The sequence below is a fragment of the Dama dama genome, chromosome 17 (genome assembly GCF_033118175.1).
Source record: "Dama dama isolate Ldn47 chromosome 17, ASM3311817v1, whole genome shotgun sequence".
In the NCBI taxonomy this organism is placed as follows: domain Eukaryota; kingdom Metazoa; phylum Chordata; class Mammalia; order Artiodactyla; family Cervidae; genus Dama; species Dama dama.
This window is the reverse complement of record NC_083697.1, coordinates 7,961,334-7,988,757: the sequence shown is the minus strand read 5'-3', so window position 1 is coordinate 7,988,757 and position 27,424 is coordinate 7,961,334. Positions and strand designations below refer to the sequence as shown.

Genomic DNA, 27,424 nt, shown 5'->3' with positions numbered 1-27,424 from the left:
GCGTGGCCTTGGCGGGAGAGGCGGGTGGAGGAGGGTCTGGGGCCTGGGGGCTCCGACCGCCTCAGAGCACCAGAAACCTTGTCTGCTGTGATCATTAACCTTTCTGGAAAACGCAGCTAGCTCTGCTCTGAGGTCTGTCTTTAGAATGTGAGGAGAGCCACACAGATACCGCACAGACTCTTCAAAGAGGGGGGTTACCTTGTGAGCTTTCGCTCCACTGTAGAGTGGCAGAAAAATGAGATTTCACCGGTTCTTTCTTCTATTTGTTATTTTTATGATGAGTCTTCTACTTATCCACGGACAAAGACAAGGTAGGACTTTGACACATTTGTAACGGAGTAACTTGATTTCATATTTGTTTGTGTGAATGGGCTTCTGAGCCTGACTGTGTTTCTAGATGTTTCTTAGATGTTTTTAGACTTAGACGTTTTTAGACTTAGATGTTTTTAGACTGTGTTTCTTAGATGTGTGCTTGTTGGGGCAGGGGGTGCGGTGGGGATGAGGTGGGTGGTTAACGGGGGTTGGGAGTGAGTGTGTAGGAGTTCAGGAGTATGTTTTCTATCCTGTTAGGTCTGTTATTTGGCTATTTTAAAAAATAGCTGGCTTTTAAAATGATGATAAATATTCTACCACTGTTTTTCTAAATTCAAAGAAAATGGATCCCAAAACTATCATAGTTACATTGTCCTTATAAGTAAAAGGAGTTGTTATTTCTAGATATATAGTTAGATGTGTCACTTTAAAAAGTGCCATTTGTAGGTTTTTTTTTTGGGAGGGGTGTTATAGAGCAAAAAAAAAATGTCAAAACTGTGTATGGTCATGATAATATTAAATTACTTGACACATTTTTCAAGGATCATATCTGTTGTGTTGTTCTTAATAGGAACTTAGTAAACAAAGTTATTTTAAAGTGTTTTTACTTCAAAACTAAACATCTAGGATTTCAAAGCACTGGCAAGTAAAAAAAAAAAAAAAAAAGAAAGTTTTCTAAGGAAAAAAGCCAAGCCTAATTTAGAGAGATGATAACATTTCTATCCAAATGTTAGATTATTTCCTTGATAATATACTTCTCCATTTACAACAGAAAATGGTGCCAACTGATTAGACATTCAGTTTCTGCCTGAAGTTTGATCACTGAGATTAGTTCAAATGAGGTCTCCTGATCTGCCCTTTTTACATAAATAAGAAAAATGTTTCAAATCAGCAACTCTGAAAGCAGATGATTCCTTCTTACTGTTTATAGGAATTGAATTGCTATTCAAACTGTTTCTTCTCTAAAATTACAGAACAACTTGGAAAATATTCTTGTGAAATATTTGTGCTTAATTCATGACATAAACTAAAAGGTCTAGGAGTGTCTAGAAAGAAGTCATGTAGCAGGAGAATTTTACTATTAGACTCCAGCATCAACATGAGCTGTTAGGAATACTTGCCATGCGTTTACATCCCATTAGTTTTTTATATCACAAGCATATCTGAACAGATAGCAGATAATCAAAGTACAATTTGGATCCAGAATATTCCCTCACAATCTTCAGATTAAACAGCAACTAATTTTCTGTAAATGCTCTAATATTTTCCTTCCCCTCCCCCACCCCCAGCTAATTTGGCAATGAGAAGAAAATTGCACAGACACAACTGCCTTCAGAGGAGATGCATGCCTCTCCATTCCCGAGTGCCCTTCCCCTGAGGTATTTCTGATGGAAAATGGTTTTGGCAATGTTTACATTTTGGCAATGTTCCAGATCAGCTGTACCTGAGAATGTTTGTTCATATTTTGAATATGTGATAATGACTTTACTGTGACATCCCTTGAATGAATGCATACTATGCTTTGCATACTAACAGAAAAATGAAATGATATTTGGGAATTGCTCTAATAATTTGATGGGATAGATGAGGAAAATGTAGGAAAATCTTGATAACTGTTGAATCTGAGTGATAGTTATATGGGGATTAATACTATTTTGTGTGTTTGAAAATTTTCATAATTAAAAATCAGGCACCAGGAGAATTTAATTAATAATAGAACTAGTGTTTTGAAAAAATCTGAGTATCTCCCTATGTTACTCAGAACAAGCACATTTCCCATGAGCACCATTCTAGGCTTGAAAACATTCAGACAAATGTTCCCAGCTCCACCAAGTGGATGATGTATTAACCTCAATATTTAGTAGTATATTCTTCTGAAAATATTTTCATATGTAAAAATCAACCTAATGACATAGCAGTTTTCCAGCTTCGCTAATAGAATTAATATTGATGGTTGCATCTTTAAGGATGTGCTCTGAAGAGAATTTTGTTCCTGATTTTACACCACCACCATCACCAGCAGTGTTGCTTGAAACAATTAACTTCAAACATCACCCAAGTTTAAACTTCATACAAAAAATAAGAAATTGACATTCCATTGTAATTATTTTAAGCTCTTCAATTCTAATGAAGTATATTTTCCTTTAAAAAATAGTCATAGAAATATCCCTTAGCCTGGTTAACGTAACACAGGCAATTGCTAAATTAGTCTATTCATTTGGCCTGTGGACTGGAGCATTTATGGCACTATTAATTCAGGGGAATAATGGTTGCTGTTCAGTTCAGTTGCTCAGTCGTGTCCAACTCTTTGCAACCCCATGGACTGCAGCACGCCAGGCCTCCCTGTCCATCACCAACTCCCGAAGTTCACTCAAACCCATGTCCATTGAGTGGGTGATGCCATCCAACCCTCTCATTCTCTGCCATCCCCATCTCCCACCTTCAATCTTTACTAGCATTAGACTCTTTTCAAATGAATCAGCTCTTCACATCAGGTGGCCAAAATATTGGAGTTTCAGCTTCAACATCAGTCCTCCCAATGAATATTCAGGACTGATTTCCTTTAGGATGGACTGGTTGGATCTCCTTGCAGTCCAAGGGACTCTCAAGAGTCTTCTCCAACACCACAGTTCAAAAGCATCAATTCTTTGGTGCTCAGCTTTCTTTATAGTCCAACTCTCACATCCATACGTGACTACTGGAAAAACCATAGCCTTGACTAGATGGACCTTTGTTGGCAAAGTAATGTCTCTGCATTTTAATATGCTGTCTAGGTTGGTCATAACTTTCCTTCCAAGCAGTAAGCGTCTTTTATTTTCATGGCTGCCATCACCATCTGCAGTGATTTTGGGACTGCAAATAAATAAATAAATAAATGGTTGCTGTAGCTGATGTTTAATACATGCTTTTCAAACCAGTAGTAGAGCATTACATAAAGGAAGAGCAATTCAGTAATAAGCATTTATGAAGAGGGCTGAGATAAAAAGCCAAATTCTCTACACCTGCATCTGTAACAAGTTACTCTTTACTATCAAAATATGAAAAATAAATTTGGTGGAGAAATTCATAAAAATACAAGAGGAAGTTCTTGATCATCCAATTATTAGAGACTAAAACATGCTTCAAAAGTTTTTTATATATTAAAAAATCCTTTGGTGTGTGTCAATAATGAACTTCAGTCTCAAATAAGTAATGGTAAAATCTGTGCTTAGAAGGAAGTTCAAGATTTTTCCAGGACTCTTCGAAAGTAACAAGAGGCATCTCACAGTAGCCAGGAAATTCCTGCATGTTCAGGAAAAGATGCCTCACAAATGCAAACAAAAGCCCTTTAGTCAGTCACAGGCTGTATTGGCTTTCTCCACAAACCACCTGCCCTAAAAACTAGGGCTGTAAGTAAACAAGATAGAGTAGTGAAATTTGAATGGTTAAAGTTAAGGAAGATTTTGACCTGTAAACCAAATTTGTAAACCAAAGGGAAACCTAAGTCAAAAGCCATATAAAACATTTAATAATGGCAATACTTTACAAAAGGTAGGTAATCCTTTTAAAGAACTGCTCAGGTTACAGCATCCATTTTCTCAGTGTTTAGGCTAGTCCTGCATTCCATCAATAGTTCTTTGAAGAATGTGTAAAAGTCACATTTTGGAATCCAGTGATAGCATAAGAGCCGATGAAAGAGAAACATTAAGATAATTTCCCCGTGGGAAACTATATTCAACATCCAGTGAACCATAATGGAAAATAATGTGAAAAGGAATATATACATTCCATATATATACATACACACTCATATATATGATATATATGATATATATATATATATATATATTCCTGAGTCACTTTGCTGTACAGCAGAAATTAAAATATTATAAATCAACTATACTTTAATAATTTTTTTGTAAAAAAGGAAAAAAGATACTTTCCCAAGATCTTGCCAAACCAGTGCTCTAAGTGTTGTCTTCGGGTTTCATAACCTGATTCTCACTATCCTAAATATTTGCATATTTTTCATACATCTTGCAACAAAGATACTTTGACAACTGGATAAAAATGGTATAAATGTTGATTGTGGAACTCTGAGGCTGAACCTTCCTTCATTTGTCCACTTTGTTTTCTACATGCTTTAGATAAAATCACCTGTCCTGACTTGATTCGGTTAGGGTCAAGGAAGATTGTAAAAGAACAGGTCAAGTAAACAGTTGACTTTGAATTTTTACAAATTAACCCTTTAGAGTGGTTTAGACTTTCAGCTCACTTGATGGAAAAGCCATGTTATCTTCACTCTATTTTTCCTTCTCCCAGTCTTTTTCAAAGATCACCAGTGATATTTCCTAATAGTTGAGTTAATTAAATAAAAAAAAAATAAAATAGTTAATTAAATGTGAATAAATAGTCAATTAAAATAGTTAAATATAAAATTTGTTTTCTTGATACTCTTTTTTCTCAAAAATACTTTGGCAACACTTTCAGCCATAAATGAATTAGAGTGAAGGAAAGCAAAAGAAGGATGTCAGGAAATCCAAATTCAAAGGTTGAAGTGAGAGCTACAAAGTGGAAATGAGGTAGGGGCTTTGGACTCTCTTGATATCTACTTCCAACAGTGTCATCTTGCTATAGGCCTGATTTTATTGTTAGTATGTGCTAAGGTAACTACACATCCTGTTAACACATACTTTTTCTATCTTTTTAATAATAGTCATAATACATGTTCATGGTATAATATTTTTTTCTAACAGTCTGGAAGAATATCAAGTCAAAAGTAAAATTCTTTCACACTCCCCTGTTGTCCATGCTCTTTTCTCAGAGGTAATGGCTATGAAAATAGTTTTGGTAAAGCTAAATGAATACATTAAAGGTAAATTAACACATTAATTTAAACTGAGACCCTTGATTGCCATCCCAATACAAGTGTTTATAGTTCTGTATTTTCTGCTTTTTAATAAAACAATTTTATTGAATTATACTTGATTTACAATATTAACTATAATGTATAATATATGAAGTTATTATGTTATATTATTATATTATATATTATTATATAATCTAATCTAATATATAATATATATATATATTATGTATACAGTTTGTTTCAGGTATATAGCCAAGTGATTCAGTTATAAATTTTTTTCAGATTCTTTTCCATTATAGATTATTACAAGCTACTGAATATAGTTCCTTGTTGCTTATGTATTTTATGTATAGTAGTTGTTTCTGTTAATCCTCATTCTCCTCATTTTGCCCCTCATTTGTAACCATAAATTTGTTTCCTCTGTCTGTGAGTCTGTCTTATATATATATAGGCTCATTTGTATTATTTCTTTCCATTCCCACAGTGGGGCTTTGTATGCTTTCTCCACACCCAAACACTCTTGTGTGTGATCAACTTTGGTTCTGTCTGCCTTATTCTTAATCACTTAAAGTCATGGGCTTCTGACCCCCCATCCAGCTCTACCAAATCTCTGCTCTGCCTCCAAACTCTTTCTGTCTTATTGTGGCCCACAAAAGCCAACTTCTGCCTTCAGCGCAGAATCTCCACTTCAGTGGAGCATTTCGCCTCCACATTAGCAGGACTGTCTGGAAATAACTCTTCTTACTTTTGGGTATCTCTCATTCCCATTCAGTTATATTTCAAACCTTTAATGACTTCTAGTTCCCTTAAAGTTTTTGACATCCTTATCCAACTCACAGCAAGAGATAATGCCTCTTCCCAGAGAAAATGAAGATAATCAAGGTTCAAAACTGTACACTGCCCTCAAACTAAATGCATCTACATCTGCGTAATGTCCTCTGTTTTCCCTTCCTGGTCTTTCATTAAGAGATTTCTCTCTTGGTTATGGTTAATCTCTCCACATCTCAGGAACCTTGATGCAACAATTACTCCCTTTCTTCCCCAGCATATTCAACATGTTAAGACTGATCGATTTCATCTTAAAAAAAAAAAGAAAAGAAAAAAAGGTGTGCCATTTACCCAATGGTGCTCTTTAGTGACCAACCCAGGTTCTTTTCTGCACAGTCAGATTTCTTGAAAAAGTGGTACTTCCTTTCTTCCCATTTAGTTTCAATGCACTGCTCCTGTAGCATTCTGGGAAAGGTCTCTAGTGACGTCCTTCTTTAATCCAATGAATACATCAGCTGTCTCTGTGGACCAAATAGTAGGATGAACGTTCCTTGGTTCCAATGATACCATGCTCCTTTCTGACCATCTCTGGAATAAATCACTATTCTTTTCAGGACCTGTACAGGGTATCCAGCTGCCTACCTGGAGTCACCTCCGCTGCCCTGCAGAAGCTTGAAGCCCGGACACACAGACATAAGTCAAGGCTTCCACACAGCTACTCCTATAACTCAGTTCTCTGTTCCAACACCATTCATGCCATCAGGAAGGATTTCCCTGATGATCTTCTATGTAAAAAAGAAGTACCAAAATAAAACCTTAAGACAGTTCTTCACGCTACCTAAGATACTTCTGTTTTCCTTCTATTGGATTGTTTTTCTCCGTAAAACCTAATGCCCTGTGACATGCATAACATATGTTCACTGTTTTGTTTGATTAGTATCTTCCTCCCTTGTTGGAATGCAAGTTTCACGAGAAAAGGAATTTGCTCTGGTCATAGCTATATACCTGGTAACTGTCAGCAACTCTTCAGAAATATTTGATGAGTTGTTGAATGAATAGCTAAAAATATTCTTACTCAAATATTTCTCCTGTGTTCTCCAAATTACCATGTATTAGGCACTGTGCTGTGGGATATAGATGTAACTGCCCCAGCCTAAACTTGTGAGCACAGTGCCCCAGTGTTCAGTTGTATGTGATTGCTCAGCCTTTCATTTCTGTTTGACAATCTGCTTCCTCCTTTTCATCTCTATGACTATCTCAGTGCCTCGTGTAGCCCTCCAGCATGACCTCCACACCTTAACTACTCACTCCAGCCTCCAGGTCTCTTTCTGGAAAGTCCATTTTTTGTTTTATCATATGGTCTTTTTATTTTTTTTTCATTTATTTTTATTAGTTGGAGGCTAATTACTTTACAATATTGTAGTGGTTTTTGCCATACATTGACATGAATCAGCCATGGATTTACATGCGTTCCCCATCCCGATCCCCCCTCCCACCTCCCTCCCCATCTCATCCCTCTGGGTCTTCCCAGTGCACCAGCCCTCAGCACTTGTCTCATGCATCCAACCTGGGCTGGTGGTCTGTTTCACCCTTGATAGTATACTTGTTTCAATGCTATTCTCTCAGAACATCCCACCCTTGCCTTCTCCCACAGAGTCCCAAAGTCTGTTCTGTACATCTGTGTCTCTTTTTCTGTTTTGCATATAGGGTTATCGTTACTATCTTTTTACATTCCATATATATGCGTTAGTATACTGTATTGGTCTTTAGCTTTCTGGCTTACTTCACTCTGTATAATGGGCTCCAGTTTTATCCATCTCATTAGAACTGATTCAAATGTATTCCTTTTAATGGCTGAGTAATATTCCACTGTGTATATGTACCATAGCTTCCTTAACCATTCGTCTGCGGATGGGCATCTAGGTTGCTTCCATGTCCTGGCTATTATAAACAGTGCTGCGATGAACATTGGGGTGCACGTGTCTCTTTCACATCTGGTTTCCTCGGTGTGTATGCTCAGGAGTGGGATTGCTGGGTCATATGGCAGTTCTATTTCCAGTGTTTTAAGGAATCTCCACACTGTTCTCCATAGTGATTGTACTAGTTTGCATTCCCACCAACAGTGTAAGAGGGTTCCCTTTTCTCCACACCCTCTCCAGCATTTATTGCTTGTAGACTTTTGGATAGCAGCCATCCTGACTGGCATGTAATGGTACCTCATTGTGGTTTTGATTTGCATTTCTCTGATAATGAGTGATGTTGAGCATCTTTTCATGTGTTTGTTAGCCATCTGTATGTCTTCTTTGAAGAAATGTCTGTTTAGTTCTTTGGCCCGTTTTTTGATTGGGTCATTAATTTTTCTGGAATTGAGCTGCAGGAGTTGCTTGCATATTTTTGAGATTAATCCTTTTTCTGTTGCTTCGTTTGCTATTATTTTCTCCCATTCTGAGGGCTGTCTTTTCACCTTGCTTATAGTTCCCTTTGTTGTGCAAAAGCTTTTAGGTTTAATTAGGTCCCATTTGTTTATTTTTGCTTTTATTTCCAATATTCTTGGAGGTGGCTCATAGAGGACCCTGCTGTGATTTATGTCGGAGAGTGTTTTGCCTATGTTTTCCTCTAGGAGTTTTATAGTTTCTGGTCTTACATTTAGATCTTTAATGCATTTTGAGTCTGGCACAAAGACAGAAATATAGTTCAATGGAAGAGAATTGAAAGCCCAGAGATAAATCCACAAACCTATGGACACCTTATCCTTGACAAAGGAGGCAAGGATATACAATAGAAAAAAGACAACCTCTTTAACAAGTGGTGCTGGGAAAACTGGTCAACCCCTTGTAAAAGAATGAAACTAGAACATATGGTCTTTTTAAACTGTAATGTCACACCTTGATTAAATGGGTTTGATTAAAGTGTCATACCTTGATTAAAATCCTTAACTGTCTGTAGCCTTCAGGACAGTGAGAACTTCCATAATTTAGCAAGCATCACTTTACAAAAGGTACCTCTCCAGGAGCGCCTCTTCTCCTTGTCCTCTCTCAGAGTGGGTAAGAGTTAAGAAGGGACTGCCTGAATTCTAGCTCTGGCCACGCAGCTCATCCCTTGTGAGCCTCCCTTCACTTTCAGGCCTGTAAAATTGAGCTGATAATGGAATGTACCTTATCATAACCATACCTACTACATAGTAAGTGTTAAACAGATAGTATCTAGAATTATTACCATTACTTTAAAGTCAGTCCATTCTTCATATCTTACCTTATAGCTATACTTCTGCTCATTTATTCTTTTCCATACTATCAAGTCATCCTTTGAGACACCTTCCCTGGTTTTGATACCTCCTACTGATTTTATTAAGGGCCCATTTTTTGCTCTCAGCACCATTTGTATACTTTTGTCAAAGTAGTGGACTCACTGCACTGTAATAATGTGTTAACTGACTGGACTCCTTTCCTCCCCCAACCCCATGGTGGAAATTCTCTGAAGGCAGAGTGTGGGTGTTCTGACTTTGTTAAATTAACATCTGTTAAGTGGGGCACAGTACAGAATAGTGAGCCTTATTTAAACAGCTGACCACAGATATGTTGAAATAGAGAAGTTTATTACTAACAAGTCTGAAGGAAGCACCCAGCAGGCCTCAAGGGGCCACATCGAAGGTAATTGGCAGAGCGCAGACAGAGAGAAGGGCCATCATGAGTGCATGTGGTGGTTTGCTTTGGATTCCTAGGCAATCGGTCAAATTGACTGATCAGTTCAGAACAAGAGTGGGGTTTTGGTCGGCCACAGGGAATCTTATCTAAGAAGCACATAGGTAAACAGATCCTAGGGGCAGGGAGGGTGTTGGTCAAAAGGGCTATTGGGTCTCTGCTTTTTAATATGCTGTCTAGGTTTGTCATAGCTTTTCTTCCAAGGAGCAAGTGTCATTTAATTTCACGGCTGCAGTCACCATCTGCAGTGATTTTGGAGCCCAAGAGAATAAAGTCTGTCACTGTTTCCTTTGTTTCCCCATCTATTTGCCATGAAGTGATGGGACCAGAAGCCATGATCATAGTTTTTTTTTTGTTTGTTTGTTTTAATTTTTTATTTTATTTTTAATTAGAGGATAATTGCATTACAATATTGTGATGGCTTTGCCATACACTGACATGAATCAGCCACAGGTATATGTATGTCCCCTCCCTCATGGACCTCCCTCCCACCTCCCACCCCATCCCACCCTGCGAGGTTGTCGCAGAGCACTGGCTTTGGGTTCCCTGTGTCATAGAGCAGATTCCCACTGGCTGTGTATTTTAAACATGGTGATGTGGATGTTTCAATGCTACTCTCTTAAATCATCCCACCCTCTCCTTCCCCTACCGAGCCCAAAAGTCTGTCCTATACGTCTGAGTCTCCTTTCCTGCCCTATGAATATGATAGTCAGTATCATCTTTCTAGATCCCACATTGATGTGTTCATATACGATATTTGTCTTGCTTGTTCTGACTTACTCTATAACAGACTCTAGGTTCATCCACCTCATGAGAACGAACTCAAATGCGTTCCTTTTTGTAGCTGAGTAATACTCCATTGTGTATGCGGACCACATCCTCTTTACCCATTCATCTAGGACACCTAGGCGGCTTCCATGTCTTGGCTATTGCAAACAGTCTGCAGTGAAGACCGGAGTACATGAGTCTTTTTCACTTATGGTTTCCTCGGGGTGTAGGCCCAGCTTTGGGATTGCTGAGTCATACGGTAGTTTTTTTTTTTTTTTTTAATTTTTTCATTAGTTGGAGGCTAATTACTTCACAACATTTCAGTGGGTTTTGTCATACATTGATATGAATCAGCCATGGATTTACACATCTTCCCCATCCCAATCCCCGCTCCCACCTCCCTCTCCACCCGATTCCTCTCGAAACATCCCACCCTCGCCTTCTCCCACAGAGTTCAAAAGTCTGTTCTGTATTTCTGTGTCTCTTTTTCTGTTTTGCATATAGGGTTATCATTACCATCTTTCTAAATTCCATATATATGTGTTAGTATGCTGTAATGTTCTTTGTCTTTCTGGCTTACTTCACTCTGTATAAGGGGCTCCAGCTTCATCCATCTCATTAGGACTGGTTCAAATGAATTCTTTTTAATGGCTGAGTAATATTCCATGGTGTATATGTACCACAGCTTCCTTATCCATTCATCTGCTGATGGGCATCTAGGTTGCTTCCATGTCCTGGCTATTATGAACAATGCATAGTTTTTTGACTGTTGAGTTTTAAGTCAACTTTTTCACTCTCCTCTTTCACTTTAATCAAGATGCTCTTTAGTTCCTCTTCACTTTCTGCCATAATGGTGGTATCATCTGCATATCTGAGGTTATTGATATTTCTCCCGGAAATCTTGATTCCAGCCTGTGCTTCGTCCCACTTGGCCTTTCACATGATGTACTCTGCATATAAGTTAAATAAGCAGAGTGACAATATACAGCCTTGATGTACTCCTTTCCCTATTTGGAACCAGTCTGTTATTCCATGTCCAGTTCTAACTGTTGCTTCTCGACCTGCATACAGATTTCTCAGGAGGCAGGTAAGGTGGTCTGGTATTCCCATCTCTTGAAAAATTTTCCACAGTTTGTTGTGGTCCACACAGTCAAAGGCTTTGGCATAATCAATAAAGCAGAAGTAGACGTTTTTCTGGAATCTGCTTACTTTTTCTATGATCCAACAGATGTTGGCAATTTGATCTCTGGTTCCTCTGCCTTTTCTAAAACCAGCTTGAACATCTGGAAGTTCACGGTTCATATACTGTTGAAGCCTGGCTTGGAGAGTTTTGAGCTTTACTTTGCTAGCTTGTGAGATGAGTGCAATTGTGTGGTAGTTTGAGCATTCTTTGGCATTGCCTTTCTTTGGGATTGGAATGAAAACTGACCTTTTCCAGTCCTCTGGCCACTGTGGAGTTTTCCAAATCTACTGGCATATTGAGTGCATTACTTTAACAGCATCATCTTTTAGGATTGGAGATAGCTCAACTGGAATTCCGTCACCTCCACTAGCTTTGTTTGTAGTAATGCTTCCTAAGCCCCACTTGACTGCACATTCCAGGATGTCTGGCTCTAGGTGTGATCACACCATTGTGATTATCTGGGCCATGAAGATCTTTTTTTTATAGTTCTTCTGTGTTTTCCTGATACTTCTTCTAATATCTTCTGCTTCTGTTAATTCCATACTGTTTCTGTCCTTAATTGTTCCCATCTTTGCATGAAATGCCAAGCTGAACTTTTGCTTCCCTACATCTATGTTGGAAGTGTCTGCACTTACAGGTATTGCTGCCTCATCTTATCAGGTTCAAACTCTGCCTCTCGCCCGCAGGATTCTCTTCTAACTCTACTTTCTGTATGAGGCCCACCCTGATCCAAATAGTTTGAAATAATTTTCCACTCTCAACAATCACTATATTTTTACCAGTAGTTATTTAAAGGAATTTATCATATTCTACTTTATTTCATCAAATCATTAATATCAGAATATAAGCTCCTTAGCAATAAGACTTGGGCCCTAACGTTTAGACTATAAACTTCTATAGTGTGGGAACAGCCTGAAAGTAGCTTTAAGTATAGCTTGCATGGAGTATAATATCTGTAGAATGTCTTTCTCAAAACTAAATATAATATAGAAAATTACTGTTTTCTTAATCATAGCCCAGTTGAAACTGTTTACCTCAGATTGGGGCTGGAACCCATGTGCTGGGATTTGAATCCAGCCAAAACCCAGCTTGGGACTCGAACCCATGTGGCCATGACTTGAACTTAGCCAAAACCCACAGTACCTGGTTTCCTTTATTAGGAAGCTCAAGTTCTTGATGTCTTATCACAGAAAGAATTCAGTGAGAGAAAAAGTGATACAGAAGAAGATTTATTCAGATTCAGATAGACGCAAACTCCACAGACCTCTGTGCCATTGTAGAGGGTAAGTGCAGCTGCAAAATGTGGCATGGTTAGTTTGTATGGGCTGAATAATTTAATATGCTAATGAACAGGAGGATTATTCCAACTGTTTTGGGGAAGAGGTGGAGATTTCTAGAAATTGGGCCATCACCCACTCCTTGGTCTTTTGACAGTGCCTTGGATCTGTCATGGTACCTCTGGATGTGTCATTGAGCTTGCTGACTGGGGATCAAAGTCTAGTCAAAGTCGAATTGTCTGCCATCTTGGACTCCTTGATTCTAATCTCTTTGTGTTGTGTCCTTGGACTATGTCATTCTTCCAAAACTTGGGCCTTCCCTTTCCCTCCTGTTCCACAGTGTCCAAAGACCATGTCAGAGAAAGTCTTTAAAGTTCCTAATTTACTGATGATATCAAGCTCTTTTACAAAGACCCTGATGCCTTATGATAATGCACACAATGTATTTAATTTATAAATATATAAAATATAGTAGTTATATGTATATTTATTATTATAATGTTTATTCCCCTATACAAAAAATATATATATATGTATATATGATAGACTAAAGCCTAATTTCAGAGTTTTCTTCACTTTGGAAACTGATTCCTCATTAAAAAGTGTGTAATAATTCTTTTTGCAGATATTTAGTTAAAGTAGCTATTCTAGGGACTTCCCTAGTGGTTAAGACTGCACTTTTAATGCAGAGGGTGAGGGTTGAATCCCTGGTCAAGGAACAAGGATTCCAGATGTCTCATGGTGCAGCCAAAAAATTAAAATGAAAATAAATAAATAAATAGAGTACCTGTTCTCTATCATGTTCAGGAATCTAAAATATCTTTTAGCATAAGTCTTTTGTTCTGTTATTCAATTAGTGAATTAGTGATATCAGTTAAACTTAATTATTATATAGCAGTAATATATTTGGAAAATATGTTGTTCTTAATAGCAAAAGAATATTTAAGTGACTTGAGAAAAACAAAATCACTTTTTATTAACTTCTTCAACATATTTCACTCTTGGATGTATTTTTTTCTTTTTAATAGTGATGTATGGTATTAAATGACACAGTTCTCTTCACATTATTATTAATATCAAAATGTTAGATGAATTCTAAACTTTCCTGATCTTAAAATTATAAGCAGTTATCAACAGAAACTGCAGCCTGGCTTGCTGCAGTCGTTGAGGTTGCAAAGAGTCAGACATGACTGAGCAACTGAACTGACTGACAGGTCAAAAGAAACGTTCAAAATCTTGTCAGTGTATCTACAGTTCCTCAGAATATTGCTAATTTATAATTAAAATCCCTGATAAGATTTTAATTATAAATTAAATCTTGTTACCACTCAAAACAAAATAACAATGCAAACCACATATCTTCTGCTTTGCTTTGTTAAAATTCTATTAGAGAAGAAAAATAAGCAGAATATACAGTCTTTCCCAAGGGTTCCTCTACTGATTTCAGCCCTGGACATCTGTTGTCATATCCAGAACTAGGTCAGACACTGCCACTATTCCACCCTCATTCCAATGAAGCATTGATCATTGACAGGTCCCTTTCTTTGGCTAAGATTGTATAATTCATTATTTCCATAATTGCTGCCAGTATTACAGATTTTCCTGATACTCTGTCTTCATCTCATGGCTTTGGAAGAATTCTGAAATCTTCAGACAGGCATATTATTGCTGTTGGAGAATACACAAGCAGTCAGATTGGAAATGCTTCAAATTCTTCATCCAGTCCCAAATTGTCTGGAAAAACCTGCATTTCTGTGGTCAACTTGCTGCCATGCACTCCACAATAACTGTTTCTAACTTTTTCTACTCACTTTAAGTTTTAGACCATTATTTTAAAGAAGATGGACTTGTCTCACATCATAGAGAAAAGAGAAGTTAGCACATGGTATATCCCTCAGCTTCCAAGTATAAAACAAGACTCCCACCTAATCCAGTTCCCACTGTACCCACACCAACCTTTCTTTTCCTCTATGTGTCAAGGAAGGTATGACCTCCACCTATGCATGGATCCCTTTCCTTCTGACTTTCTCAGGAACCTCAAACTGCCAGATCATCTCAATGAGAATAAGCAAAGGTTATAGAACTTGTTATAGCAAGGGAGTCAGCTACTGTCACTTTTTGTCTATTATGAATAATTCTGTTCTGGACATTCGTGTACAAGTTTTTGTTTGTACATGTGTTTTCAGGTCTTTTGGGTATATATCCAAGAGTGAAACTGTTGGATTATATAGTTTTTCTATGTTTAATTTATAGAGGAATTGCCACAATGGTTGCAGCAATTTATATTCCTAACAGCATTATGTAAGGGTTCCAATTTTTCTACATTCTTACCAACACTTGCTATTATAGCCATAGTAGTGGATGCTAAATTGTATCTTACAGTGATTTTGATTACATTTCTCTAATGATTAACCATGCTGAGCATCTTTTCATGTACTCATTGACCATGTGTCTATCTTATTTAGAGAACTGTCTATCCAAATACTTTGCACATTTTTTTTTTCAATTAACTTACTTGTCTTTTAATAGTTAGATGTAAAGTTCAGTTCAGTTCAGTTGCTCAGTTGTGTCCAACTCAATTCAACCCCATGGACTGCAGCATGCCAGGCCTCCCTGTCCATCACCATCTCCTGGAGCTTGCTCAAACTCATGTCCATCGAGTCAGTGATGCTATCCAACCATCTCATCCTCTGTTGTCCCCTTCTCCTCCTGCTTTCAATCTTTCCCAGCATCAGGGTCTTTTCCAATGAGTCAGTACTTCGCATCATGTGGCCAAAGTAGCCTCAGCATCAGTCCTTCCAATGAATATTCAGGACTGATTTCCTTTAGGATTGAATGGCTTGATCTCCTTACAGTCCAAGAGACTCTCAAGAGTCTTCTCCAATACCACAGTTCAAAAGCATCAATTCTTCGGCACTCAGCTTTCTTTATGGTCCAGCTCTCACATCCATACTTTTATATATTTGAATACATAGCCCTCATCACATATATGATTTGAAAATTAGTTTCTTCCATCCTATTAGTTGTCCTTTCATTTTCTCAGTGTTGTCTTTTGAGCACAAAAGTTTTTAGTTTTGGTAAAGTTCAATTTGTCTGTTTTTTTCCTTTGGTTGCTTGTGCTTTATATGTTGCATTAAAATACCATTGACTAATCCAAGGTCACAAATACTTACTTTATATTTACATTTATATTTCCCTCCAAGAGTTTTATACTTTTGTCTTTTATATTTATGCCTGTAATATTTAGAGTTAACTTTTGTGTATGGTGTGAGGAAGGGGTTCAACTTTTGCATGAGGTTATCCAAATTCTCTAACACCATTTGTTGAAATTATTATTTTTCACCCACTGAATTACCTTAGCACTACTGGCGCTACTGTCAAAAATTAGACCACAAATATAAGAATTTATTTCTGGACTTTCAGTTCTGTTTCATTGATCTGTATGTCACTCCTTGAATTAATCCTATAATAGTCCTATTGATTATTGTAATATTGTAGCATGTTTTTAAATCAGAATGTGTGAGTCCTCCAATTTTGTAGTTCTTCAAGGTTGTTCTGGTTATTCTAGTTCCCTTGAATTCCCATACAGATTTTAACATTAGCTTGTCAGTTTCTGCAGAAAGTCAGCTGTGACTTGGATAGCAGTATGTTTAATCTGGAGATCAATGTGAAAAGTGTTGCCATTTTTTTTTTTTTTTAATTAATGAATTAGTTTTTGGACTGCGTTGGCTCTTTGTTGCTTCAGGTGCGCTTTCTCTAGTTGTGATGAGTGAACTTCTCACTGCAGTGGCTTCTCTTGTGGAGCATGAATTCTAGGTACACAGGCTTCAGTAGATATGGCTTGCAGGCTCAGTTGTGGCACAGGGCTTTGTTGTACCTATCATATGCTAAGTCACACACAAAAAAATCAATAATTTAAAAGGACTGAAATCATCAAGCAACTTTTCCAACCACAATGGAATGAGATAAGAAATAAACTACAAGAAGGAAAAAAAAATGCAAGAAACCATAAGCATAAGTAGGCTAAACAATATATGACTAAGCAACCACTGTTTAGTCATTGTTGAAACGAAAGAGGAAATTAAAAAATACCTTGAGAAAGAGAAGATGGAAATGTAATTATCCAAAATCTGTGGGACATAGCAAAAACAGTTCAAAGAAGAAAGTTTATAGTGATACAATCCTACTTCAGAACCAAGAAAAATCTGAAGTAAACAATCTAACATTGTACCTGAAGGAATTAGAAGAAAATCAAAACCCAAAATTAGTTGAAAAAAATGAAGAACAAAAATAGAATAAAGATTGGGGCAGAAATAAATGAAATAGAGACAAAAATTTTTAAATAAAAAAGATAAGTGAAACAGATTTTTAAACAATTAATAAACATTTAGCCAGACTCATGAAGGAAAAAAAAAAAAATTAAAGAGGGCCCAAATAAATAAAATTCGAAATGAAAAGGGAGCAGATACAACCAACACCACAAACAGAAATACAAAGACTCATAAGAAATTATTATGCCCAATGATACTCCAATAAAATGGACAACATGGAAGAAATGTATAAATACCTAGAAATGTACAGTCTCCTAAGGCTAACTAAATAAAGAAAAATAGAAAATATGAACAAACTAATTACCAGTAATCAAATTTATCAGTAATCAAAAAAAACTCCTAATAAACAAAAGTCTAGGACCAGAGGCCTTCACAGGTGAATTCTACCCAACAGTTGAAGAAGAGTTAACACCTTTCTTCTCATAGTAATCTAAAACACTGAAGAAGGAACACTGAAAATCCTTCTATGAAGCCATGGTATCATACCCTGATACTAAAGTCAGAAAAAGACACCAAAAATAAAATAATTATAGGCCATATCACTGATAAACATAGATGCAAAAATTCTCAACATAATATTAACAAGCCAAATCCAACAATCTATTAAAAGGATCACACATCATGATCAAGCAGGATTTATCACAGAGATGGTTCCATATCCACAAATAAATCAATATGATAAAACTGCATTAACATATTGAATAAAAATTGTATGCTCTTCTCAATAGGTGGAGCAAGAGTTTTTGACAAAGTGCAGTGTCTATTTTTTTATTAAAAGTTCCAAAAGAGTGGGAATAGGGAGAATATACCTAAGCATAATAAAGATCATATATGACAAAAGTAGAGCCAACATCATCCTTAACAGTGAAAAGCTGAAAGCATTTCTTCTAAGATCAGGAACAAGAAAAAATTGCCCACTCTTGCTAATGTAATTCAACATAGTATTAAAAGTCCTTGCCATAACACTCAGGCAAGAAAAGGAAATAAAAGGATTCTAATTTGGAAAGAAATAAATCAAACTGTTACTTCTTGTGGATGAGATGATGTTATATAGCAGTAGTCCCCAGCCATTGTGGCACAGGAGATGGGTTTCGTGGAAGACAATTTTTCCATGGACTTGGGTGGGAGGTTTCAAAATGATTCAAGTGCATTACATTTATTGTGTACTTTATTTCTATTATTATTATGTATAAAAATAAAGTTCCACCTCAGATCATTAGGGATTAGGTCCCAGAGGTTGGGGACCCATGCTATATGCAGAATTCTAAGGGTATCATAAAAGCTACTAGAACTCATCAATGAATTCAATAAAGTAGCAGGATACAAATTACACAGAAATCTATTGCATTTGTATGGGCTAGTAGAAAGAGAAATTAAGGATACAATCCTATTTACAATTCCACCAAGAATAAAATACCTAAGAATAAATGCAAGTAAGGAGGTAAAATCTATATTCAGAAAACTACAAGACATTGATAAAAAAGTAAAGATTAACACAAATTATAGATATACTATGTTCATGAACTGGAAGAATTAACATTGTTAAAGTGTCCACATTACCCAAGGGGAATCTACAGAGCCAATGCAATTCCCATCAAAATACCAATGGCATTTTTCTCACAAATAATTCTAAAAGTCCTATGGAAACGTGAGAAACCCTAAATAGCCAGAACAATCTTGAGAAAGAAGAAAAAGCTTGCAGTATCATGGTCCCTGATTTCAAACTGTATTATAAAGATACAGTAATCAAAACAGTATAGTACTGGCACAAAAACAGACACATAGACCAATGGAACTAAATGGGGAGGCCAGAAATAGACTGATGCATGTATGACCAGTTAATCTACAACAAAGGAGGCAAGGGTCTACAATGGGGTAAAGAGAGTCGCTTCAACAATTTAGGAGAACTGGACAGCTATATGCAAAAGAATATACTACTTTTTAAATATACTACAGTCAAAAAAAGAGAATATACTACTCTCAAAAAAGAAAAAAAAAAAAAAAAAAAAAACACCTAACGATAACCCTATATGCAAAACAGAAAAAGAGACACAGAAATACAGAACAGACTTTTGAACTCTGTGGGAGAATGTGAGGGTGGGATATTTCAAAAGAACAGCATGTATACTATCTATGGTGAAACAGATCACCAGCCCAGGTGGGATGCATGAGACAAGTGCTCGGGCCTGGTGCACTGGGAAGACCCAGAGGAATCGGGTGGAGAGGGAGGTGGGAGGGGGGATCGGGATGGGGAATACGTGTAAATCTATGGCTGATTCATATCAGTGTATGACAAAACCCACTGAAATGTTGTGAAGTAATTAGCCTCCAACTAATAAAAAAAAAACAAACAAAAAAAAAACCACCTACTTTTGACATATATAAAAAATTAACTCAAATGCATTAAAAACTTAAGTGTAAAGCCTGAAACCATAAAACTCGTAGAAGAAAAAATAGATGGTATGCTCTTTGACATCAGTCTTTGCAATATTTTTTTGGATCTGTCTCCTCAGGCAAATGCAACAAAATGAAAAGTAAACAAATGGGACCATATCAAACTAAAAAGATTTTGCACATTGTAGGAAACTATCAGCAAGCCAAAAATATAGCCTAGTCAATGGGAGAAGATATTTTTCAAAGGATAATGCAATAAGGGGTAATATTCAAAGTATACAAAGAAGTCATACAACTCACAACAGACTGGTTCCAAATAGGAAAAGGAGTATGTCAAGGCTGTATATTGTCACCCTGCTTATTTAACTTATATGCAGAGTACATCATGAGAAACGCTGGGCTGGAGGAAGCACAAGCTGGAATCAAGATTGCCGGGAGACATATCAATAGCCTCAGATATGCTGATGACACCACCCTTATGGCAGAAAGTGAAGAAGAACTAAAGAGCCTCTTGATGAAAGTGAAAAAGAAGAGTGAAAAAGTTGGCTTAAAGCTCAACATTCAGAAAACTAAGATCATGGCATCTGGTCCCATCACTTCAAAGATGGTGAAACAGTAGAAACCATGGCTGACTTTATTTTTTGGGGTTCCAAAATCACTGCGGATGGTGATTGCAGCCATGAAATTAAAAGATGCTTACTCCTTGGAAGGAAGGTTATGACCAACCTAGACAGCATATTAAAAAGCAGAGACATTACTTTGCCAACAAATGTCTGTCTAATCAAGGCTATGGAATCTCCAGTAGTCATGTATGGATATGAGAGTTGGACTGTGAAGAAACCTGAGCACCAAAGAATTGATACTTTTGAACTGTGGTGTTGGAGAAGACTCTTGAGAGTTCCTTGGACTTCAAGGAGATCCAACCAGTCCATCCTAAAGGAAATCAGTCCTGGGTGTTCATTGGAAGGACTGATGTTGAAGCTGAAACTCCAATACTTTGGCCACCTGTTGCAAAGAGCTTACTCATTTGAAAAGACCTTGATGTTGGCAAAGATTGAAAGCAGGAGGAGAAGGGGACGACAGAGGATGAGATGGTTAAATGGCATCACCCCGACTCAATGGACATGAGTTTGGGTAAACTCTGGGAGTTGGTGATTGACAAGGAGGCTTCACATGCTGCAGTTCATGGGGTCGCAAAGAATCAGACACGACTGAGCGACTGAATTGAACTGAACTGAACATACAACTCAACATTAAAAACAAAGAAAAATAAATAACCTAATAAAAAAATAGGCAGAGGACCCGAATACACATTTTTCAGAAGACATACATTTAGCCACATACATATGAGATTATTCTCAACAATCTCCAATCATCAGGGAAATGCAAATCCAAACCACAATGAAATTTTATTAAGTGAAAATTAGTTATATTTTGCCCTGCCATATATTTAAAATGCATTGCTTTTGTTGTTGTCATTCAGTCACTCAGTTGTGTCTGACTCTTTGTGACCCAATGGACTGTAGAACTCCAGGCTACTATCTCCTGGCATTATCTCCAGGCAAATTATCTCCTGGCTACTATCTCCTGGCAAATTCATCGAGTCGATGATGCCATCAAACCATCTCATCCTCTATTGCCCCTTCTCCTCCTGCCCTCAGTCTTTCCTGGCATCAGGGTATTTTCAAATGAGTCAGCTTTTTGCATCATACGGCCAAAGTACTGGAGCTTCAGCCTCAGCATCGGTTGTGTCAACGAGTATTCAGGGTGGATCTCCTTTGGGGTGGACTGGTTGGATCTCCTTGCTGTCCAAGGGACTCTGAAGAGTCTTCTCCAGAACCACAGTTCAAAAACATCAATTCTTTGGTCCTCAGCCTTTTTTTATTGTCCAGCTCTCACATCTGTTGGGTTCAATCCCTGGGTTGGGAAGATCCCCTGGAGAAGGGAATGGCTATCCGCTCCAGTACTCTGGCTTGGAGAATTCCATGGACTGTCTAGACCATGGGGTCGCAAAGAGTCAGACACAACTGAGCGACTTTCACTCTCACATCTGTGCATGACTACTGAAAAAACCATAGCTTTGACTATATGGACTTTGTAGACAAAGTAATTTCTCTCTTTTTCAACACACCATCTGGATTTGTCATTGCTTTTCTTCCAAGGAACAAGCATATCTTTTAATTTCCTGGCTGCAAACACCATCCACAGTTATTTTGGAGCACAAGAAAATAAAATCTGTCACTGTTTCCATTGTTTTCACATCTATTTGCATGAAGTGATACGATTGGATACCATGAATGTCAAGTTTTAAGCCAGCTTTTTCACTCTCCTCTTTCACCTCATCAAGATGCTCTTTAGTTCCTCTTCATGTTCTGCCATTAACGGTGGTGTCATCTGCATATCCGAGGTTACTGGTATTTCTCCTGGCAATCTTGATTCCAGCTTGTGCTTCATCCAGTTTGACTCTTCTCATAATGTACTCTGCATGTAAGTTTAATAAGCAGGGTGACAATATACAGTCTTGATATACTTCTTTCCCAATTTGGAACCAGTTCATTGTTCAATGTCCAGTTCTAACTGCTGCTTCTTGACCTGATACAGATTTCTCAGTAGGCAGGTAAGATCATCTGGTATTCCCATCTCTTGAAGAATTTTCCACAGTTTGTTGTGGTCTACACGGTCAAAGGCTTTAGCGTACTCAATGAAGCAGAAGTAGATGTTTTTTTTTTTTTTTTCCTGGTATTCTCTAGCTTTCTCTGTGATCCAACAGATGTTGGCAATTTGATTTCTGGTTCCTCTGCCTTTTCTAAATCTAGCTTGTCCATCTGGAAGTTCTCAATTCACATAGTGTTGAAACCTGGCTTGAAGGATTTTGAGCATGCCTAGCATGTGAAATGAGTGCAATTGTACAGTAGTTTGAACATTCTTTGTCATTGCCCTTCTTTGAATTGGAATGAAAACTGACCTTTTCCAGTCCTGTGGCCATTGCTGAGTTTTGCAAATTTGCTGACATATTGAGTGCAGCACTTTAACAGCATCATCTTTTAGGATTTGAAATTGCTTCTTGACCTGCATATAGGTTTCCTAGGAGGCAGGTAAGGTGGCCTGGTATTCCCATCTCTTTAAGAATTTTTCATAGTTTGCTGTGATCCACACAATCAAAGGCTTTTTTATAGTCAATGAGGCAGAAGTAGATGTTTTTCTGAAAGTCTCTTGCTTTTTCTATGATCCAATGGATGCTGGCAATTTGATCTCTGGCTCCTCTGCCTTTTCTAAATCCATTGCATTCTAAGTCTAATGCATTGCTAAGTACTTAGCAATAGTCTAATAGTACTAAGATTAGTACTATTCTAGTACTAAATTGTCTTATGGTCCTAAGACTCCTCAGGACCATTTTTAAAAATTGAATTATAAAAATAGAAAGCCCAGAGATAAATCCACACACCTATGGACATCTTATCTTTGACAAAGGAGGCAAGAATATACAATGGAGAAAAGATAATCTCTTTAATGAGTGGTGCTGGGGAAACTGGCCAACCACTTGTAAAAGAATGAAACTAGAACACTTTCTAACACTATAGACAAAAATAAATTCAAATTGGATTAAAGATCTAAATGTAAGGCCAGAAACTATAAAACTCCTAGAGGAAAACATAGGCAAAATACTCTCTGACATAAATCATAGCAGGATCCTCGATGACCCACCTCCCAGAGTAATGGAAATAAAAGCAAAAATAAACAAATGGGACCTACTTAAACTTAAAAGCTTTTGCACAATGAAGGAAACTCTAAGCAAGGTGAAAAGACAGCCCTCAGAATGGGAGAAAATAATAGCAAATGAATCAACTGACAAAGAATTAATCTCAAAAATATACAAGCAGCTCCTGCAGCTCAATTCTGGAAAAATAAATGACCCAATCAAAAAATGGGCCAAAGAACTAAACAGACATTTCTCCAAAGAAGACATACAGATGACTAACAAACACATGAAAAGATGCTCAACATCACTCGTTATCAGAGAAATGCAAATCAAAACCACAATGAGGTTCCATCTCACGCTGGTCAGAATGGCTGCTATCCAAAAGTCTACAAGCAATAAATGCTGGAGAGGGTGTGGAGAAAAGGGAACCCTCTTACACTGTTGGTGGGAATGCAAACTAGTACAATCACTATGGAGAACAGTGTGGAGATTCCTTAAAACACTGGAAATAGAACTGCCATATGACCCAGCAATCCCACTTCTGGGCATACACACTGAGGAAACCAGAATTGAAAGAGACGTGTACCCCAGTGTTCATCGCAGCACTGTTTATAATAGCCAGGACATGGAAGCAACCTAGATGTCCATCGGCAGACAAATGGATAAGAAATATACACAATGGAATATTTCTCAGCTATTAAAAAGAATGTATTTGAATCAGTTCTAATGAGGTGGATGAAACTGGAGCCTATTATTCAGAGCGAAGTAAGTCAGAAAGAAAAACACCAATACAGTATATTAACGCATATATATGGAATTTAGGAAGATGGTAACAATGACACTATATTTGAGACAGCAAAAGAGACACAAATGTAAAGAAGACTTTTGGAGTCTGTGGGAGAAGGAGAGGGTGGGATAATTTGAGAGAATAGCATTGAAACATGTATATTATCATATGTGGAATAAATCACCAGTCCAGGTTTGATGCATGAGACAGGGTGCTCAGGGCTGGTGCACTGGGAGGATCTGGGGGGATGGGATGGAGAGGGAGATGGGAGGGAGGTTCAGGATGGGGAACATATGCACACCCATGGCTGATTCATGTGAATGTATGGCAAAAACCTTCACAATATTGTAAAGTAATTAGCCTCCAATTAAAATAAATAAATAAAAATAAAATAAAACCTAAAAAATTAAATTATAGCTAATGTATGTTAGTTACAGGTATACAATATACTGATTCACAATTTTGGGATTTTATGCCCCATGTATAGTTATTATAAAATATTAGCTATACTTTTCTGTGTTGTACCATATATCTTTGTAGTTTGTTTTACATGATAGTTTGCACCTCTTGACTCCTTATCCCTACCTTGCCCTTCTCTGCTTCCCTGTCCCCACTGGTAATCACTAGTTTGGTCTCTTTATCCATGAATTTGTTTTGTTGTTGTTGTTATATTCACTAGTTTGTTGTATTTTTTAGGTTCTACATATAAGTGATATCATACAAAGAAAAGACAAAGTGTTCGTCTTTCTCTGGGACAATTTTATTAGTTAGATAAAATACACCAAATTAAGATTTGGGTCCTGATACCTTTGATTTGATCCCAGTAACTTTCTTAGTGGGTGTAAGTATCAGGATCAATATCCAAAATTTTTTAAAAAAATGATTAAGACTATCAGTGTGGGTCACTGAGTAAAGAAAGTTTATTAGATGAAAAATAGTTTAACATAAAACCCCCTTTAATAGCATAAATTCAGACTTTTAAAGAAATACAGTGCTGCATTTATATTGAAAGGTAAGTAAATATGAAGTTACTTTCAGCACTGAAAAACCCTAGTAACTTTTCATAATTAATTGGCTATAAGAAGAAATTAAGAATGAGTAAATTGTTTTGCTGGATAACATTTCTTATTATATGTTTCTTTCTCCTTTGCTTCCAAGTATAGATCTTCTCTATGTAACTTCACTGAGTCTGTCAGAAGAAGACTGAAGGAAAAGATACCCACCCACATGATACTGTGATTGTTTGGAAGTTCCTGTATGGAAAGGAGTTGTTTGAAAGCACCTGGCATAGTTTATTAGTTTCACCTGGATTCTCTTCTGCCTGGTTCTCCTGTAGGGAGAAAATAGCAAATTCAAATGCAATTCCAGTCTGAAGTATAATTACTTGCTTGCATAGAAAATTTTTTTTGTCTTTTTCTGCACATTGTTATTCTTACTTGGTTTAAGAAGAAAAACCATTTGATGTTTTAGAACTTTATAATAGTAAAATATACACAAGTTTAAAATTGTTCTTTCCTATTCTCATAATTTTCCAAAGGTATTAAAATTACTTTGTATATGTATGAATGTGTTTTTTTTTAAATCCTAAATTTGAGATCAATTGCATTGACTATCTGGTTTTGCAGAATAAGGAGAAAATAATTAGTTCATTATTTATATAGAAACACTAAGAAATAAACTGTTAATTGCTGCCAGTTTTATATAATAGGCTTTAATGTTTATGAATGTATTTTTTTACTTTGAATATAATATCCATTTAAACTTGTAAAACAAAGTCTAAAATATTAATTGTAATTCATTTCTTAATACAACCAAAGTGTTCATTTCTGAACCTGTTCTTCAACATGTCATCATAAGAAGCCCGTGTTTGATTTCTTTTGAAATTATGTTTAATGCCCTTTTTCTTCATTTGTATAGATAGCTTCTTAGAAAGGCCAACTTAGATGTAACATTTAAAATACACTTATGCCAGTGAAGTCTCAAGCAGAGCAGTGCACATCACTCTGCTGGGCTTTATATTGGTATTATTCAACTTGTAGTGGTGAGACATGTAAATAAAATATCAGAAGGAATTCAATAATATGATATCCCAAGAAAGGCACTATCCTAGGTCTGAATTGTATTGATAATTAGTTGTTCTCAAGTTGTTAAGTATGCTTTTAATTTGTATTTATTCAAAGACTGTTAGCTCAATGACATATTTTACAATAAGTTAATTCCAGGTATGAAGCTTATCTATTCATGTCTTGACTATAAATTTTACTTTGTAAACATTCTAGAATGGGAGAATCCATTAACCCTTAACTCCTATTTTTCCAAAATAGAAGATTGGAATTTATATATGAAGATTTTGAAATAGAAATTCTGATATGAAAATCTGTCTCCCTTTCATATCTTATTCATAGTGTTTTAGGTGATATTACTGTTATGAAATTTACACACAAAAGATTTTTTATGAAATGTGTTATTTCATTATTTAAATTGTATATTTGGGGGAAACTCTAAATGATTTTCCAATGAATTATAATTCCTTCACACAAGTTCATTTAAGTAGAAACATAAGCTATTAACCATGATATTTATGTTTAAAACATAATGTATTTGTTTATGTAATTTGCACACAAAAAAAGATTCATACAGTTCAGATATATATCATGGAATATAAGCCACACTTCTGCAAGTACAAATTCTCACATTCACAGAAAAAGTTGAAAACCAGCCATAATTAAATGGTTATAGATTTCTACATACACAACTTCAGTAATTGTTTAATAAAACACTCAGTGATTTGAGTGTCTAGTTGTCCTTACTTGTATAAGTTCCAAGTGTTGAACATAGCATGGTAGAAAGGTTCTTGATACTTGTCTCTTTTTCCATTGTTCCTTTTCACTGGGACATTTTTGACTGATCATACCCTGCCAATGGAGATCTTTTACTTAATTCAAGATTATCAGAGGAAAGGCAAAGTTCCTCTCAAAATTTATAAAAACCTCAACTAGTGGTATTTATGTTGAAGGTGGCATACTAGAACAAGTCCGTGGCAATAGAGCCATATATTTTAATTCTTTACTGGCAAGATGAAGGGGGAACCATAGGAGTGTCAAATACATGTACTTTAAATTCTACCTTCCCTGTGATTTGGTGTTTGTTTTATTTTTCTCTTAAAAGTTCTTTGCAATTTCTAACATTTTCAGAAGACAAAAAGAAAATTTATACAATTTAATTAAGATGGCTAAAGAGATCAGACGTAACTGTGCCACCTCAATTTAGGGTCATGGGTGAGTCAGTGAAGTGGAGCAGATAGAGAGTACTATATGAAAGAAGAATTGTAAATGTTAATCTCTTCTTTCTTGG

General features: G+C 36.6%; 1 protein-coding gene across 4 annotated transcripts; it reads left to right on the top strand.

Moving 5' to 3' along the window:
• Positions 1-47: 47 nt before the first annotated feature.
• On the top strand, positions 48-27,195 carry APELA (apelin receptor early endogenous ligand). 4 transcript variants are annotated; one of them, XM_061164091.1, is made up of 3 exons: positions 48-311; positions 1,602-1,691; positions 12,772-12,842. In XM_061164091.1, the coding sequence occupies exons 1-2, from the start codon at positions 236-238 to the stop codon at positions 1,688-1,690; spliced, it is 165 nt and encodes a 54-aa protein (XP_061020074.1). In that variant the 5' UTR covers positions 48-235; the 3' UTR covers position 1,691; positions 12,772-12,842. The 4 variants fall into 4 exon arrangements, with proteins under 4 accessions (XP_061020074.1, XP_061020073.1, XP_061020071.1 ...); XM_061164090.1 differs by lacking the exon at positions 12,772-12,842 and adding an exon at positions 6,544-6,766 and having other exon boundaries at positions 49-311; XM_061164088.1 differs by lacking the exon at positions 12,772-12,842 and adding an exon at positions 25,234-27,195 and having other exon boundaries at positions 50-311.
• Positions 27,196-27,424: the final 229 nt, after the last annotated feature.